The 16,892-nt window shown below is 35.7% G+C and overlaps 1 protein-coding gene across 2 annotated transcripts in view; it reads right to left on the reverse strand.

Annotated features, from left to right (window-relative positions):
• Window positions 1-215: 215 nt before the first annotated feature.
• The window catches only part of CEP135 (centrosomal protein 135), a 31,290-nt gene continuing 14,613 nt past the window's right edge, over window positions 216-16,892 (reverse strand). For both annotated transcript variants that reach the window (XM_082758625.1, XM_082758626.1), the window contains 11 exons: window positions 15,853-15,968; window positions 15,628-15,782; window positions 15,110-15,165; window positions 13,830-13,998; window positions 9,929-10,039; window positions 7,950-8,135; window positions 6,864-7,073; window positions 5,663-5,865; window positions 2,938-3,042; window positions 2,409-2,555; window positions 216-749 (listed from right to left, as the gene is read on the reverse strand). In XM_082758625.1, coding sequence (XP_082614751.1) covers window positions 728-749; window positions 2,409-2,555; window positions 2,938-3,042; window positions 5,663-5,865; window positions 6,864-7,073; window positions 7,950-8,135; window positions 9,929-10,039; window positions 13,830-13,998; window positions 15,110-15,165; window positions 15,628-15,782; window positions 15,853-15,968 — 1,480 coding nt within the window. In that variant the 3' untranslated portion in view covers window positions 216-727. The remainder of the gene's footprint in view (window positions 750-2,408; window positions 2,556-2,937; window positions 3,043-5,662; window positions 5,866-6,863; window positions 7,074-7,949; window positions 8,136-9,928; window positions 10,040-13,829; window positions 13,999-15,109; window positions 15,166-15,627; window positions 15,783-15,852; window positions 15,969-16,892) is intronic.

Raw genomic sequence — 16,892 nt, forward strand, 5'->3', positions numbered from 1 at the left:
TTATAATATTTAATGTATTTCAATACATCTTTCAAAATATCAGTTTTCACTTTAAAAAAAAAATCTGTATATTTAAAAATGCAACTTTACACAAGCAATAAAGAAAAGGAGATGAGTAGTTACATGACAAAAACAATAAAGAATAACCAATGTATTTTTTATTGAGTAAAATGTTCAGTTAGCAAAATACATTCACAAAATATATAGACATTCTTCACAATATTTAAAAGCATTAAGAAAACACTTGTTAAAAATCCAAACACACAGAATATCATCAGTACAAAAGATATACTGGCTCAGCATTTTCAAGACAATCATGTATGTTATTCTCCTATCTTAGGAGTAAGATTGGAGAATCTCACAGTAAGATCAACAAACTTCCATAACCATATGAGATAAGCAAATAGAAATAAAATCATAAAAGAAAACAAGAGATTGTCTGTCATATCATATACTTGTTTCTTTCATACAATTATATTATGGTTACCAAATAAACACAAAACCTAGCCAGCCTTGATACAAACCCCATCAAAACAGCCCACAAAAATCTAGTCATCCCAGAGAGCTGGGAGAGTAGAATTTTGCAGAGTTGATTACTTCATAGGTTTTTAGAAATTTAAAAAGTAATCACTGATTTGAAAACAGAGGTAGAATGCAAGTCATCCTTCATAATTTTCAAAAACCAAGTCCTTATAACACATTAATGCTTTGATCGCTCACGTTCTGGTTATTCCTTGAAGCTCACATTTCTGGTGGAGAAAAGAAATTTCAAAATAATGGTATTATATTTTAATGAAAATGATGATAAAAAGTAATAATTACAGTTAGCCTCCTCATATTCTCTTCTGTTATTCCTAAATACCAACCATTAGCATATTGTCTAAAACTCTACATCCAGGTCATTGACTCGTTGCTCAAGTGCTTAACAAAGTAAATGTGAGCTGAGGAGGAAGAGAATTTCTTGAGAAGATTAAATCAGATCAGAGAAATAAGACAGTTACGGAACAATGTAATTACAGACTACACTTCACTGTGGTAAGCTCCCACGAAGGAAAAACTAAGTAGACTGAAAGATGATGATAGAAATACGGAGAATTTTCTAAGGTAATAATCCACCAATAAGGCAAGACAGTAAAAAGTTAGCCTCCATATCAATTCAGTTGATCAGATACTTTCTTTAAAAATGTGTACTTCATGAAACTGGGATATTTTCTGATAGAGTATGGTACAGAGCTGTTATTGGTAAAACCAAGTACTCAAATAGTAGGATAAAATAGTTCACTATAGAGTATTCTTCAAGTATAGCATCTGGACTATTTTTATTGCACTCACTATGAAGCAAGAAAAATTAAGGACAACAGTCTACTAATTATACTCATTCTGAGAAACATGTTATTTACCATTTTCTTAAGAATGAGACCAAAATGATCCAGAGATTACTGGGCAAAATCTTGATTTGCAACATAACAGGGTTTGCCTAACGGCTCACCAATAAAACAAAAAAAGTCACAAGCACTCTTTCCTCCTTCTTATTAATACTGGTAATATCAAGACCTATTTTCTAAGTAAGCCTAAGAACAGGTCATATGTATTTACCAATATAAATAGTTTAAACTGTTATCAGTTTGGAATTCTGTCTTTTGGATTGAGCAGTTAGATTCATAAGCTGTTATTTTTAAATATGCTCTTTTCCAAACAATCACTCTCCCTAACCTTCCACTCTTCACTGCAAAGTATTACACAGTATGGCAGAGACAGGATATAAAGTCAGCTAATCAGGCCCGTAACATATAAACATCACCTAAACCAATGACCTCTAAAAGAATAAAATTGTCAGTGAAAATGACTGAGAGACTGCTTATGACTTTAATTTTTTTTTTTATGGACTTGGGTGACCACGATCTTAGACATTCATAGCCTCCAAGAACTAGCAATGAAAAATACAGTGATAATTTTTAAGCACTTTTGGAGACTGTTTCATCTAATGTGTTGAGGACTTTCTCCTATGTGCTATCTTTCCATCGTTGTTGTACTTGAGAGAATCTCATGATGTTTCTCTTAATATGAATCATTCATTGTTTGGGGATAACTACTAAGCAATAAATTGGCAATCTATATTTGGACATAATTAATGACACTAATAAGAAGGCAATATATTTGGGAGCTGTCAAATGATGCAAGACCATTAACAAAAACAGGAATGGGAATCCATTACGGCATATGGTCTTTGGAGAGCACTTTGCATCTATTGTTTCCAATCAATATTTTATAGCAGGAGAGTCAACAAAAGAAGAATAAGCACCATCTGAGGTGTTGAAGAACTTTGTAAAATTAAAAAAGTATTAGTTAGAAACAGTTTAAATCTAATTCTTATATGGAAACAATCTGAAAAAAATCAAATCACTTACTTTTCAGTTGTCGCTTCTTCAACTGTCCTTACAGCTGCACGTTCTGGAGACTGCGAGGGAGACCTTAAAGTAGAACTGAGAGGAGGTGAAGCACGTAATGATGATGTAGAGAGACCGTGTCGACGCATTTCTTGAATTGCACGCTCCCTACCAAAAGACAGTAATTTCAGTTACAAAACACTTCAGTACTGCAGGATGTTAGAACAAAAAATATTTTTAACATATTTTTATTTGGTGATTTTCACAATAGTTTACAAAGAGTTTTGTTTTCTTGTAAATAAATTTTTCTTCTTGATTTTTTAGGTTAATGGATTTATTTTTTTAATGCAATACTAAATTCACAAAATTTAGGAGGGAATTCAGAAACAGCGTTTTTTTTTTTTTTTAATTAAGCAGTTTTCAGGTTGAGAATATTAGGTTTTACATGAAAGCAGGAACACAATTTTCCATAAAAGTGCCCCCATATTGAAAAAACAGTTTTAAAATGAGAGAGGAACCACCTTAATATGAAAAAAACCCAGCCTCTTACCGTTCAAATCGTTCAGTTGTTAGTTGTCTTTTTAAAACATCATAGTCAGTCTGCAGCTGTGCAACTTTACTTCGAAGTAAGGAAACCTCTCTATTATGACTGCTTCTAAAAAAAATCATGAGAAGCAACAAAGTTTGCTTTGTACACTGACAGGTGGGATCCTAGAGGAATTAGAACAAGTCAACAAAACAAAAACAGATTCTCAGCATGTTGTTTCACACAAACCAAATCAAAGAGAGAATTAAGGAGTGAGAGCCAAATGAATACAATGGCATGTTGCTGGAAGGAACCTAAGGTGAGAAATGTGTGAGAAGCTGGCAAGTCTCTCAATACATCCTTACTCCAATACATCATGTTCTTTTTCGGACACAGGTAAGCAGAGATATGCTTTATAGAAACAGACAAAATAATTACATGATTATTTCATTGATTTACTATCTTAATATCTGGTTATGTGTACAGTTAAAGAAGAACAAAATAGTAAATATTGTCTTGTCTGTGGACAAGAAACATATGGCTTCAGTAGAAAGTATATTAAGCAGGCTTGAAATACCTGTCTAGAAATGAAAACAGTTTTATAACATCTAAATAAAACCAGTATTAATGTAAACTCAGACCAGCAAAGCCCAGTTCCTGAAGGCCTGTTAAGTATGCCCTTGTGTTTGGGGCCAGCTGTTCCAATCACAAGAATCATAAAGAAAAGCAGCCTTGAAAAATCTTGAGTGACATAACGTTGCTCAGCAAATCATCAGCTTGGACAACTCAATGTTTGGTTGCAAAATGCCCTGAATTGCATTAGAAAGCAAGCAAAAAAAGTCGTTACTTGGGTGTAAAATAAGTCATCTAAACCAGAATCTAAACAGCTACATTATTATATAGAACCTGCAAAGTCAGTATGAAGTTGAGTGCTCAGAAGTCAGTTCTGGAGAAGGAAAGATGAACTAGTTTATTGCTTAAGCACTGAACTTGAATCCTGAAAAAAAGTTCTATTCCTAGCTCAGTCACAGACTTGTTGTCTGAGCACCTGCTGTTCTCTGACTCCAGGGAGATGTGAAATAATCCAGAGATCTGATCCCCCCAAAATGCAGAATAGTCACTATTCTTCCAGAACATCTTCCCTCTTCCTACTAGATCTTACTCTATTAACAATGCAAGTATTGACATTTGCAACGAACAGAAAAGGAACCCTACAATTTGGGTGGAAGAAATCTTGTGGAAAAAAAAACTGTTAAGTCATTTAAACAGAGTTTTAATATTTGTACAGAGCAAGCTAAATTTATGTTAAACAAAAAACTCATTCTTTCATTTTCTTGTAATGTTAGTGTTTTATTTCACTCAGAACTAGTTTATGTTCTTTGTATGCTGTTAAAATTCTTTTAATAATAATAATAATAATTTTAATAAAATCCCACTTTTCTAGTACCTGCATTTGATATATAAAAAAATATCCTCTCTACTCTTAACTTTATCCCTCCAAAAAGATCCATCTTTTCTCTGCAAGACTGTTAAAAAGTTGAGGCAGAATCTAGGCACATGCACAGCATGAGAAGTTGCAGCTATTCTACTGAGCTTATAAGCAAAGACAATCAAAATAGAAAGTGCTGTCCACATTTGTATACGTATCAGTTTCAGCTCCATTTACATTTAAAAGCAACAATACATCACAGAATCACAGGATAGTTGATGTTGGAAGGAGCCTCTGGAGGTCCTCTTGTCCAACACCCCTGCTCAAGCAGGGCCACCTACAGCAGGTTGTCCAGGACCATGTCCACAAACAAGTTTTGAGCATCTCCAAGGAGGGAGACTCCACAACCCCTCTGGACAACCCGTGCCAGTGTTTGTTCACTGGCAGTCAAAAAGTGCTTCCTGATATTCAGAGGGAGCCTCCTGTGTTCCAGTTTGTGCTCACTGTCCCTTGTCTTGTCACTGGGCACGACGGAACAGAGTTTGGCTCCATCTTCTTCACACCTTCCCTTCAGGTATTTACATACACCAGTATGATTCCCCTGAATGTTCTCTCCTCCAAGATAAACAGTCCCAAATCTTTCAGCCTTTTCTCATATGAGAGATGCTCCAGTCTCTTAATCATCTTCGTGGCCCTTCATTGGACTCCCCAGTAGGTCCATGTCCCTCTTGCACTGGGGAACCTAGAACTGGACACAGCACTCCAGGTGTGGCCTCACCAGTGCTGAGTAGAGGGGAAGGATCACCTCCCTTGATCTCGAAGGAAAGGATTTTAGTGATTGCACTGAAAAGATGGAAGAGTTATATCAGACAAGTGAACTTCAGGAAAGGTATAGCCTCCTGTACCTGACTTTGACGTGAGAAAATCTGATGTGAGAAGGAGTCGTGATCAGCAGAGAAAGTAAAGCAAACATTCTGAAATCAACACTGGGCACAGTGAAAAAAATTCAGTGCTTATTCTCAAGACTGAATAAAAACTAAACAAGGTGTACCTTTCCTTTTAGAGTAGGTCTCCTTTGGAATTCCTGTTTGAGTTCACTGCTAAACTGATGTCCACCACAGTGGCGATTAATCAAAGTGATATGAAAGATGCAAAGGGAAATTTTCAGTAAACAATGTCACTATAAGTCAAAAGCCTTTGCTGCAAAAATCCACTCAGCCGACCAAAACTAAGTATCAAGAATTTGACTTTGTGAGTAAGTGTTGCAACAAAGAAAAAGTTTCATTTTAACCCATATAACACATGTAACTTAGGACTTACAGTTTGCCCTCTGCAAGTGTTAGCTTGTCTTTCAGTAGCTGAATTTCTGAATTTTTCTCCTGGGATGTTAAATGGTTCTGAAACTCTTTATCTCTACTGGTAGCCAGCAACGTTTCAAGATTCTGAATTGTAAGTCTCTCACTGGATAACTGCTTTTTCAGCAACTCTGCTTCTGATTTCATATCTTCTAATTCACCTAGAACCTAGGGCACAAATTTTTATTATTTATTTATACACTGTGTTTACAAACAACACAATTCACTTTCCTAACAAGTCATAAAAACCAAACTGATCGGAAGTTTCTTAAAAGTGGAAAGAATACAGAGCTCAAAAAAACCAAAACACATTAAAAGCTAAAATTATTTAAAGCTATACTTAATTAAGAAATATTCAAATATCAGTCAAAGTCCTACCAGGAACTGGAGTGCTGAAAATGCTTGGGTAAATACTTGGAACACTAACTGACTTTTAATGGTGTAAGTTTTTGCACAGGTACAAAAAATCATATATACTGTACTTCATTCTATTTGACTAGGTCAGCTCAATTAGCTTCTCAATTTTTGCCAAAATTGTAGAAATGTTTGTTTTCCTCATCAATTTTATCAATATAAAGAAATTCTGCAGGGATGAAACCTCCTTTTCTCAAGGTCTTGAATAACGAGTAACGGAAGGCTCAATCAAATCACTAAGTAAGGACATGACTTCATTAATAACCACTTCAAAAGAAAAAAAGTTCAGATATTAGGAGCATTTAGAAGTGTTTAAACTATTTCAAAATATTTAACGCTTTTCAGCTGTATCTCAAATTTCAATTTAATTGAGAAAATCCATTAGGGAAAAGTCCTTAATATATAAATAAGTGCAGCATTCACCTTGTATAAAAGAAAATATGTAAACCAGAATAAATTACAGTACGGTACATGAAACCAATTGACTATAATTTGCCTTTGCAGTTAGCAAAAACTACTGCTGCCACACTTTTAATGGTAATGAATGAAACTCTTTCTGTACATAAAAATAGATATAGATCTGTATAGAGCAAAATTTCTAAGACAATTCACACAGACATAAATGCAAAACTACTGATGTAAATTAATTTACCTTGCTCTCCAAAGTAATTTATTCTTTTTTTTTTTTTTTCCAAAAAACATTAAAAGCAGATGTTTTATTATAACAAAGTAAATTTGTCTTTGCTGCTTACCTGTTCATAATCCATGCTTTTGGAAGCAAGTTGTCGAGATACAAGTTCTTTGCTAGCCTCAAGTTTAACACAGAGTTCTCTCACAGAAGCCAGGTCAGCCAACACAGAAGACTTATCCTGATTTTCCCGTTTAATGTCCTCTTCCAATTTGGACATATTTTTTGTAATGGAGGAGATCTGAGATTCGTATGCTTGTGCTGCCATAATATGCTAAACAAAGACAAATACGGATATCTCTTCATTGCTGAATGTTAACAGTTCTCTTTTAACAGATTTTTTTCCTTTATCCTTCAAAATTAACTTTCCCTATAAAATTACCATCAGAATACATTATTTTCTTCTTCTCTTTCTAAATCACAGCCAAGACGACCTGATAAAAGATCTCTGCAATTTTTAATTCACCATCTTAAAAGGGCAATACAGATATTATACAAGAGTGCAGCATCAGAAGAGAATTAAAGTTTTAAACCCCCCAAATATGATCTATTTCTTAAGTTAGCTTACATTGTTAAGTCTCTTACTCTTCTTTTTGTTAATTAAAAGCATGAGACAGAATGTGGTCAATCCAGAACTATTACACTCTAAATTTTCGTTTTAATGCTATTGGTTCAGCTTTCTGTACTATGTAATCCTAAATCTGGATTTGGACTACTACTACTACCACCACCAAATTTCTGCCTTTACTTCAGCCACCAATGCTTCAAATACTTCATTCAAAGCTTCAAAAGAAATTTAAGAACTAAACTTAGACAGTATTTAGACAATAAAGCTATACGCAAATATTTTGAAGCTGCTAAATAAAAGTTTCTTATAGAGGCAACAGCTTAATAACCATGATCACCCAACAAAAGAGTTCTTAAAATACACACGGATTCTAACTTTGGGATATTAGGGAAAGGAGGTTAGAGAAGGAAAACGCAAGTAATCAGAAGTAGTTACTGTTTCAAAAACTGTCCATATTTGAAACAGTCATGAATAGGAATTAACTACTGTTCAAGCATAAAAAAAAAAGTATGTTGACTTTATTACAAACCACTTGAACATATCTCATTTTCCCTGACAGAACTACATTGTGCAAGTTATTACCTCCTGGATTTCTTTTTCCAGAAGTTCTACTCTCTCACGAAGATGTCTCCGATCTGTATCCACACAAAGGAGTTCAAGTCGTACTGAGCTGCTTTCCCCTTCTGCTTGGTGAGCCTTGATTTCCCACTCTTCAGCTTGCGTATGGACCATACGGAACTTCTCTAACAAATCTTGGTTTTCTTTTTCCTAGATGAAACAGCAAAACACTGCAATGATAAGCATAACTTGACATTTTTAATGCCTACTATTTATATATTTTTTTTTTTAGAAGAAAGTAGGAACTTTCTCCATTTTCTTAATCTTATTGTCTTCTCAGTTACTAAATTGCATCATCTCTTTTGCAAATCCAAATAAATACAGTGATGGCACTGAGTTTTACTAAATAGGAATATTTAGATTTAGCGGTCGTTAGTAAGTTGCAAAGCTCCAAAGAGAGGGGTTCTTTTGGATCTCTGCGTTGTCAGTGGTCACATTAAGGAGACGTACTGATCCTTAGTGGTCTATCCAAGAAATTCCAGCAGTAGTCTATTTTTAGCCCTTTTACTTACTGCGCTCTTACTAATATTTACATTACAGCAGTGTCTGAAAGACTGATAACCCATTTGGGCATACACACTGAGCAGTCTATCATAAAAGTACAAAACTGCAGGCTTTAGTGCTTGCAAGGTATGCAGTAATAAAAAAAAAATCCTGCTTGTGAATTTTAGCTTTGCCAACTACAAATGTGTATTATAAGGTGGTGCTTAACTTCTCTTCTTTATTTAGCTCCATTCCTTTCTTCCCCTGTTCATTCAGTGCACTGCAGGATGAGCATATTGCTAATACAAATCAGATTTATCTAGTGAGGAAGGCTACTGCTTGTGAAATTCCTTCATGCAGAACAGAATGAGGGGCATTAGGAAGCAGAAACTCATGATTAAACAGCTGAAGACTGTGCAGAAAAGTAAATCCTTGTCTCCACAAGAAAACATTCATATGTAATATTAGACAAATCCCTGAAACCAAACTTTCATAATTCGCCAGCTGCTTCTTGGTACCTGACTTGAATGACTGAATTCCCACTTACCAAAGATCTAGCTACATTTGTAGCTGAAGTGCTTTGGACATATGACATATAATTAAAATCACTCTTAACAACTAAGCTCCAAGTGTTTCAAACTGAAAGTTCAAGGCTAACATATACCACCAACCTTTATTTTTCTCTATGCTTTAGTTTCCACCTGTATGAAGTGTCTGAATTTGCAAAGATTCAGCTAGCACATGAAAGCTAAAGTCAGATAAAAGCTCATTCTTTCCTAACCAAAGTCACATAATAAATTTACTAGTTCATGTTGTCTTCAAATAATCATTTAAAATAAATAGAATCTATAAGATTTAGTTCACACATTTAACACTTTTGAATCCAAGCATCTGGATGAAATACATTTATCAAGAGTGCTGTTTTGTCGGTAAAACAAAAAGTCTGAAATCTTATTAATCATAGAGAAAATATTCTGATATGCTGTTTTTACAATGTCCTACAGCAGAAGAACAGCTAAAATTACTCTTTTTAAAAATTGTCAAATATTAAAAACTATAGTTTAAGCTTGTGTGTTGTCTATTAATCATTGTATAGTACCAGATATTTTACTGTTTGTGTTCTCAAAACTCAAACAGTAGAACAATATTCAAACATATGTCTGTCATTCTGCAGTGTTATGGACAACTGAAATTTTATCAACAGAACTGTGACGTGTCAGAATGTAATCAACGCTTCAGATCTAGTAAGGCATTGTATAAATTGACTAGGAACTTGAAAATACTGCAGATAAAGTATATGAAAACTAAAAGAAAAAGAGGGATAGGAGGTGGGGAGAGAACAGGACACAAACCCCCATATTTTTTGATTTGTTTATAGTATCCTAACAGAAGCATGTTATACTCTTAAACTCAATGACATTACCAAAACCACAATGAGTGCCTACACATTTTATCTTTACCTTTAAAGCCATCAGGCTCTCAAATCTAGAAACTTCAGTTATATAATTATGAACCCTAGTTTTCATTTCTTCTTTTTCACGTATTGCATCTTCAAGCTCAGTACTGACAGCCTAAAAAGATTACAGAAAGGCAAAACAGTGCATTAGAATAAATTAATCACCATATATTACTCTATCAGACAATCAAAGTAATTACATATGCCCTAGATTTTATTCTATTCTACTTTTAAGTAATTTAGTCAAATTCCCTTGGGTTTTGTAGGGTTCAAAAAATATTCCCTATTACCTTAGCAACACGAAAGAGTTCTCCAGGCAAGAATATCACAGAACAAATGTGAAACAATGAACATCATACCAGTTCACAAAATCCACAGATTCCCTGATGACACACCTGTCTGATCTTTGGAAAAGTCAATACATGCATATCTGGGGACTGGGAATTATTTATTTATTTATTTATTTATTTATTTATGATTCACTATCCCTGATAAATTAAGTTTTGGTGTGCCAAATTACTACAAAAAAACCTCAAAACTTTAAAATAAACATTCTGATGTTAGAAAGTTGAGTTGCAAGATAAGTTAATTAAAGGCATTTGTAAGACCATATTTAAACATAAAAAATGCTCCATGGAATTTGAGATGTTGGAACTGCTAAATCTGGCCCTCTCTCAGGTTCAGCAATTCCCTTCATCTGTGTCCTCAAGCCAGGAGAGCCAAAAAGGCAAGTATGTTCTATCCCCACTATCAAATGTGGAGGAAATGGAGGATATTTCTTTTCCTTTTTCTTTTCATGGTATGTTAATATTAATTAACAGCAGTCTTCCCACTCTGTGCCTTACTTAGCTTATACTGAATTCAGGTCTTCCAAAGCACACTGGGAAGCTTTAGTCATCATATTATGATAATATTTAACACTTCATCATATTAGATACCTGTGAATGACATTTCTAATCTCAATAATGCACCTGTATGTTTATGCAGTGTACCATATCTTTTACAAAAATGATTCAGAGTGCTACCTCGAGTACTGTGTTCAGTTTTGGGCCCCTCGCTACAAGAAGGACATCGAGGTGCTTGAGCGGGTCCAGAGAATGGCGACGAAGCTGGTGAGGGGCCTGGAGAACAAGTCCTACGAGGAGCGGCTGAGGGAGCTGGGCTTGTTCAGCCTGGAGAAGAGGAGGCTCAGGGGCGACCTTATCGCTCTCTATGGGTACCTCAAGGGAGGCTGTAGCGAGGTGGGGGTTGGCCTGTTCTCCCACGTGCCTGGTGACAGGACGAAGGGGAATGGGCTTAAGTTGAGCCAGGGGAGTTTTAGGTTAGATGTTAGGAAGAACTTCTTCACTGAAAGGGTTGTGAGGCACTGGAACAGGCTGCCCAGGGAAGTGGTAGAGTCACCATCCCTGGAAGTCTTCAAAAGACGCTTAGATGTAGAGCTTAGGGATATGGTTTAGTGGGGACTGCTAGCGTTAGGTCAGAGGTTGGACTCGATGATCTTGAGGTCTCTTCCAACCTAGAAATTCTGTGATTCTGTGATCACTTATAGCGTCTTGAACATTTTAGCTTCAGACTCAGCTGAATTGATGGAATGGAAATACATGGATTAACAAACACGTCTCTCATTATTTCTAGGGTTGGCATTTACAATGAATTCAAACAAGCATTTGTGTCTCAGCATCAAAACTGTACAAAGCCTTTGAACCTCATGAAGCAATAGTTGTATTAGTTTGAATGGGCAGTATAGAGTTGCAACAAAACTCTGGGCTAGCTCTTTAAATCAGTCACATATACTCTAACTAGTTTTTCTGATGTTTAACCCAATAAAACTATCACACAAAGAATCACACATAATTTCTAGGTTGGAAGATACCTCAAGATCATCGAGTCCAACCTCTGACCTAACACTAACAGTCCCCACTAAACCATATCCCTAAGCTCTACATCTAAACGTCTTTTAAAGACAATGTTACTTACCCTACAAACACTGGGCATTTTTGCTATAGAACATCCACATGCACATTCTATTGCATCTACTGCATCCACTTCATGCACTTGGAACTGGGAGACTTTTGGCCAGCAGTAACCAATCGGTCTACAAAACTCTCTCATTATTCCCCAACACTTTACGTGAGGGATGAACAAGACTGCATGCACTTCAGGTACTCCCAGTCATGGAGCCCAGCCCCAAAGAATTCCAAGTAAGAACAGATGGAGCAATGCTGATTGGAAGCATGCAGATGGACATGAACTATGTATGCTGCTTGTGCTCTTTGAAAGAATTAGCCTTGCACAACAGTGGTGGTTTCTTGTGAACCTTGGGGAACACTTCAGGATGAAGATGCCACAACAGTAACAGTGATGGTGATAATCTCACAGTACAATTAACTGAATCTCTCAGCTACTTCTATGGTAGGGGTTTCTTTTAACCTACAAAAAGCACCAGCTTGAAACAGCCCATTTTTCTACAAAATATTCAACAATAACCTAATTAAGTAGACTAATCTTCAAGATGTTAAGGATGTTATTTCAACTTTGATTCTATAACCGACGTAAGTTTAACTCATGCATTTAGAGCATGCCCTTTCAAGGAAAAGTATTCAGCCAGCCACAACTGAAGGAGATGGTATGCCTCTCCACTGGTAAGGCTGACCACTAGTACACACAAACCAACACTCTGAGCCCACCAGGCAATCAGAAACCACTTCCCACCTATTTTTTGGCCTAAAGCTACTGACTGTCAAGCTGTTAGCAAGTACGTTATGACTCTGAACCAGTGAGAGCTAAGAACAGATGAAATCATGTAAAACTAATATAAATAAGTAAAATAAAACTCTGCAAGCAAAGTACCTGCACAGAATCACCACAAAAAAAAAAAAAAAAAAAGCTGCAATGCACAGCTGAACTGATACCATGTCAGCAGACACCTACCTTACCAATGCAAAGACAACCCAGTAAGAACATTTCTCTAGACACCTTTGAATTCACCATTTCTAAAAATCCCACACAACCTTGACATAATGGAAAGGGAACCCCTCCTATTCCCATCGACTTTGCATCCTTATCCATTCCTGAAATCAGGAAACAAATTCAGACTATTCAGGACTACCATAACTTAAAATAAGTTTTCTTCACTCCCTCTAACCTGTAGCTTTTAAACTCTGCTGTATTTTCTCCCCCAAAACTGACTTTTCCCAATTTATCACTGGAAGCACAGTTCCTGCAGAACAACACACAGAAATGGAAACTGATCTTACCAGACCTGGAGAATAAACAGCTGACAACACTTTTTGACAGCCACCATTACCAAGGCTCACAGAAAATAAACATTAAAATCTACATTCCAAAACACGCTTATCACAAATGTGGCATAATTTACCCAATACATCCAATGCTTTGTGGAAACCAGATGGATAAAACTAAAGAATCACTATGTACCAAAAGGTATTTGGATGTACTAACAATCTTTTCTTTCCTCTCCCTATTTATGAACTAACTAATAACCTGACATTTGCTTCTACAATGTGTTACTCTCTCAATATCCTCCCTGTTCCACAGATAATAAATACAAATTTTATTTATTCTTTTTACCAATAACTATCAAGTGATATAACCAAGTTAAATTCATTATAGGATAAAACAGTTGTGCCATCAACTTATTTAAATTTATATTTTAATTTGGGGAGGAGTGACTAAACTGAAAACTCATTTATTTTTCCCCCACTGTACTGAATATAAAAATACCCAGAATAATTGCTTTTACATTTTCTTCCCTGTTAATAGTGTTCTCAGTGTTCAAGAAATGCCAATAATTAATCATATTCAATCAAAACTCATGATGTAGCAGTTTTGATGTGCAAGCAAGCAATAAATTAACTCTTCAACAGCATGTACTGCCTTCATACCTGGTTTTCTCTGGTCATTGTAGCGAGGTCATCTTGTAATCGTCTGTTTTCTTTCAGAGCCATTTCCTTTACTCTTCCTGTTTCTGCAAGCTCCATGTGGGATGCATCAAGCTGGCGATGTAAGCTAGATATCTCACGGTCTCTGCTGCTCAGCATGTCCTTTAGCTGACTGTCAAGAGAAGGATTTTGAAAAAACTTATTTAAGCTGTCCCTTCTCACACTATACTGCATACTGCTGAAAATTATCAAACGTGGACTTTATATATACATAAAAGGCTGTGGTTTTTTTTTTGCTTGTTTGTTGTTGTTTGTTTTTTTATGAGGTACAATTCTTGCTCTCTGAAGGCTGACAAACACAAGCAGAAGCTAAACATAAACATAAGTTAAGGATGTAACATGTTAGTATGTACAAATAATATGGGCTTAGTCTTCACCTTTGAAGATACGATATGAAAAAAGTTACACATTTATTAAGCAAACAGCAATTACAGATACTTGTGTTTACCTGCGTCTGTTAGTGATTACAGTGTATTAGCAGTTGCATATTAATACCATAAAGGAAAAAGACAAACTTCCCTGGATAGCTTAGACTTAAAAGGCATCAAGCAAAACAGTAAGGAAGAGGTTACACAGAAAACTAGAAATATAAATATGAGAATTTCAGCAGACATTTGCACTATTTTTTTTGCTGCAGATAATTTACGTATCAATGTACCAAATACTCAGTTACACTGGCGCTGAGATGTTGAAATATTGCTGTTTAAGTATTTTCTTTTTAAAAGCTATAGGTTTAAAAGTGATGCTTAAAAAGGAGGCAAGAAGGAAAGATCAGACAAAACCCAGCTAAAAACTAAAGATACTTTAATAAGGACTGTACTGATAGCAAAACCTAGAAGAATTAATTTGCCAATAATTAGAATTCAGCTCGAGTTATACCTGAGTAAATCTAATAATATCTAGTGGCATAATTAGAATACTAAAAAGCCACTTCTTAATTGAGAATTAAGAAATGTTAACAATTTGGGAAAATAAAAATAGACAAACAATCGTTAATTGCTGCGTTAACAGTACCCTAGCAGTCTGCAATTAATTGCATGGGAAGTCTCTTCAAAAGTTATATGCATCTTTCTCTACAACATGTACTCCTTTACTTGACTTAAACAGAATGAAGCCCTTTTCAACAAAGTACATAAAATTGCCATCTACTTTCATTTTAAGATCACTGAAGACATTTATCGGAGAAAAAAATCACTGAATAAACTGATCTAGCCTTTACTCACTCTGTTGATGACTCCAGCTCAGAAAGAGTTAGACGTAAATGAGTAATTGTTTTTTCCTATGAAAATAAAAGCAAAAATTGTACTAGGTATTATTATATTGCAACACTCCAAGATAGCTCAAGTTAAATAATTTTATTCAACTTTTCATCTGCAAGTAATTGCATCTTTGCACATTCAAATTTCCAAGCTTCTTTATTGAGACAGGATTGTCTTGTCAAAAATAGACGGAAGACTGCAAAGGATTCTGCCAACTCAAGCTGGAACCATGTATCTCAATATAAACCTCCAAGTGGAAAATAGGAAGAATACTTTTATATTTTCTTGGAGTGTATAGGGAACACACTAACAATCATAATTAAAGCTTTATTGAGTTGACAAATGACTTTGTATTGCCTAGGTCCAAACAGAGTTCACGTGATGCCTAGAGCTCTGCCCAAGTTTTGTTATCAAGGCAAAATGTCTCCCTAAATCCTAAAGGCTTTACAAATCCCCAGATGGGAGTGTGAAGTAGCACATACCTTGTTAGCTATGTTGTCATCTAAGCAGGCAATTCTTTCTGTTTTTTCATCTACAGTTTCTTGAAGACTGTCCTTTTCTTTGTCCAAAACAGTAATGGTACTTCTAAGCACATTGACTGCCTCATCGTGTGAAGTGCTCTTCTGATTTAACCTATCTATAAATAAAGCAATAAGTACTCTTGATTTTAAAAATAGGAAATAAAAGCAAAAATAACTAGTGATCACCTATTTCCTCCTCTAGCTTTATAATTTCTTCTCGAGCTGACTGCAGTTCATCCTTTTTGAGAGACAATCGGTGCTGTAAGTCCTCAACAGACCTCTGGAGTTGTTCATTTAAGAGCCTGGAAAACCAGTACACAGTTGAAAGAAGTTTGGGAACTAACTCAGGATCTTTAACTTGTGGCTCTTGAGCTGCTTGAAATGCTGGAACAGTTCCAGTGTAACCTCACGATCGGACTGTGTCATACTAACCAATCCTCTCCCTCTTAGACAGGGAGGGAGAAAACTATTATAGACTGCTGAGACCAATACCACCTGGTTGCTCTGGACTCCTGTGGCACATCCACCTTAACATCATTTCAAAATGATGCTATGGAATAACCATGATAATCCAAAATACTCATGTCCTCTGATTTTTGTTACTAGAAAAGCTTTTCCTTTTTTCAGTCCAGAATACCATGCATCGGCAGGTGAAGATCACTCTCACTTAATTTAGAATTAAACTTTAGAGGTAAAAAGGAGCCCTAAACACAGCAATAGCAAAATGCCACCATGCATGAAGTGAAAACAAATGCTAAATGGATTGCAGCCCTGTTCCTCATCTCCTACACTTTTAAGCACTGATGCTTCTGATGCTTTTTTCTAAAACTGAAAAGAATCTAACAAGATACTCCATGATGTCACAGTTTTACAAACAAATACACTAATGATTTTACCAACAAGTAGCCTTTGGAGTGTTGGATGAACTGAGCCTTGCTTCTGAGCTTCAGCTCTTCAGTTATCTACCCCTGCCACTGTACTGTATAACAGTACAGAAATATAGTACAGAAGAATAGTACCATTTTGCAATAAATATGTATTTTTGGGGTGTGGAATGGGATGTGGGGTGGGACATGACATCTCGTTTACAGCTCTATCTGTTTTGTAGTGCATCTTGTACCCAAGGCTCTCATTTCTACCTATATCAAATTCCTGAATTTCCAAATCTCCACCCAGATTTATTCAGTTATCCATTTCCACATTTTCTAAGGCCTCTTTTTGTCCCA

This window comes from Aythya marila (assembly GCF_965140915.1).
Source record: "Aythya marila genome assembly, chromosome: 4".
In the NCBI taxonomy this organism is placed as follows: domain Eukaryota; kingdom Metazoa; phylum Chordata; class Aves; order Anseriformes; family Anatidae; genus Aythya; species Aythya marila.